The sequence below is a fragment of the Galeopterus variegatus genome, unplaced genomic scaffold (assembly GCF_000696425.1).
Source record: "Galeopterus variegatus unplaced genomic scaffold, G_variegatus-3.0.2 Scaffold621, whole genome shotgun sequence".
Taxonomy (NCBI): domain Eukaryota; kingdom Metazoa; phylum Chordata; class Mammalia; order Dermoptera; family Cynocephalidae; genus Galeopterus; species Galeopterus variegatus.
In genome coordinates this window covers 237626-239863 of record NW_007726732.1, presented here as the reverse complement: position 1 = coordinate 239863, position 2238 = coordinate 237626, and the positions used below count along the sequence as shown (strand labels likewise).

Here is a 2238-nt window from a genome sequence, read left to right as displayed (position 1 = left end):
AGGGTTGAGATCCCGTTGCCGGTCCTGGTCCGGTACGGGCGCGACACTGAGGGTTGCGGTCCATTGCCGGACACGAAAAAAGACAAAAAAAAAAAAAGATTTTTTTTGAAAAGAGATGCTGCTGATATTTTCGTTTCTGTGAAACAACAGACGTGGAAGCCTGGACACTCTGTCTTGACTCTCGTCACCTGCTTGCCACAGCTCCTTTGCCCCTGGAGAGGCTGAGGAGATGAGGGCAATAGCTTCCTGTGACTTCTGAGCTTTCCCTCCTAACTGGCTCTGTAGCTGGGACAGGGAAGGCAAGGAAAGGGAGAAAGTGGAAGAATGTCCAGGGAGGTGTAAATTGGGGGCGAGCAGACATTACTCACCCATTTCCACAGGCGGTAGCCTGTGTTCTAAAGACAGGTGGAGAAAAAGAGGTCTCTGAACCCGTACCTGGGAAGAGCAGGGCTTGGTCTTCTAAAACTGTCCCCAAACCAGACACCAGCACTAGGGATTAGATCCAATGCAGCCAGGCCACCTGCCTCTTCCCACCTCCCTCTGTCTGGAAGGGTTAATAAATTCCTATTAGGTTCTGGTCCTGCCCCAGCTCTACCCTGACCTAGGTGCTGGCCCTGAGTAGCCACATGGGGCAGAGGCAGGAGGGCACAGCAGGGATAGAAGCCTGCATGGCCCCTGCCCCCACCTGGCTAGCCCTAGTCACACTGGTACACCGCCACAGGCAGAGGCTGAGGAACCAGGTGAGAGTAGGGAGAGCGCTCAGGAGACTGGAAGAGAACCTGACCTTGGTGTGGTGCGTGGCCTCTAACCAGGGCTGACTGAGGCTGAGCTGCTTGAGTCACAGGGCTCTGCCTAGAGGCTGGGTGTTGGGGTCAAGGCTCTGAGGGACTTCTCTCTGCCTGCACTGCTTCCTGGCCACAGAGTCTGCGGGGGATCCCCAAGGAGATGCAGCCTCTTGTGGCCCCAAAACCTGTAGCAAGAAAGCCTGAGGAGAGGATGCAAGGGCAGAGGGGGCAAAGAGAGAGAAGAGTGGCAGGTACTGGAGGGGGTGAGGGGACAGAAGAAGCAACGGAGAGATGCAGGGGGCCAAGGAGAGAAGCAAGAGAGGGCCAAGGAGATGGGGAGCAGGTGGGACCGAGGGGACAGAGGGATGTAGGGACAGAGACCAAGTGCTGGCGGACATCTGTACCCTGAAGTTGTATGTGTCAGAGGGCTGAAGGTCCTCATGTTTGGGAGCTAATGTGAGTGCACACGCACATGTTTTTGTGTGTGTGTGTGTGCACCTGTGTCTATCATCGTGTCCGGTGTGCATGTTTCTCAGGGTGTGTCTGTGGTTCAGAACGTGGTTCTCCGGGCCATTGGCTGTGGTTGTGATCGAGGGTCATTTTCTTGTCTGTGTTTCTGCCTGAGTGTGTATGGGGTTGTGCGTGGCTGGGTCAGTGGGGGGCATGTAGGCAGGTTCTCAGTGGGGTCTGTCACCCACTCTGTCGAGGGGCCCTAACGGTGGGTGCACCAGCACAGAGAGCAGGTGGCCTATCTCTGCTGGGTCTGGAGTGATGTCAATGTCCCCCACCTCCCAACACATACACAAAAACAGCATTGAATGAAATAGACCTTGGACTGGGAATCCCGAGACCTGGGTGAGTCTCTGAAGCTGTTTGTGCCTCAGTCTCCTGGGATGAAAATAGGGACAGGATGGTCACCCCTTAGCTTGTCCCTTTTGCCCTTCTCTCTCTCTGTCACTCTCAATGTCTCTGTCCTCTCCCTGTCGTTCTGCTGTCTCTGTCTGTTTCTGTCTTGCCCACCACCGTCTTTCCCCTCTCTTTCTGTAATTCTATCACCACCAGCGGATCCCCAACCCACCCAGCCCTCCCGCTCCAGGGCCACCTGGCCTCTGAGCTCTCCCTTTCCCCCGCCGCCCAGGTCGCCCTGTCCCTGGTTCCATCTACAACTCTGCTGGCCAAAGACCGCTTCCCCTACAGGATGTCTCTTCTCTAGGGTGTATCTGCCCACGACTTCGAGGACTTTGGGGACTGGCCGGGGCGGGGTAGAGGGTAGGGGTCCACACCACACAGCCCTTCTTCCTCCCCCCCTCCCACCGCCAGAAACGGAGACAGACACCAGGCAGTGCATTTACAGACGTTTATTTTCCGTGCTGCAGGGGCGGGGCGCGGGGACCGCGCGGGGTGAGGGGGAGGGCGGCGGACTCACGCGGCTCAGTAGACGCCGGGCTGGGCG

The 2238-nt window shown here is 57.1% G+C and overlaps 1 protein-coding gene across 1 annotated transcript in view; it reads right to left on the bottom strand.

Annotated features, from left to right (window-relative positions):
• Nucleotides 1–695: 695 nt before the first annotated feature.
• LOC103588839 (vasopressin-neurophysin 2-copeptin-like) overlaps nucleotides 696–2238 on the bottom strand; it is a 3612-nt gene continuing 2069 nt past the window's right edge. Inside the window, exon 3 of the mRNA XM_008570654.1 lies at nucleotides 696–728. Coding sequence (XP_008568876.1) covers nucleotides 696–728 — 33 coding nt within the window. The remainder of the gene's footprint in view (nucleotides 729–2238) is intronic.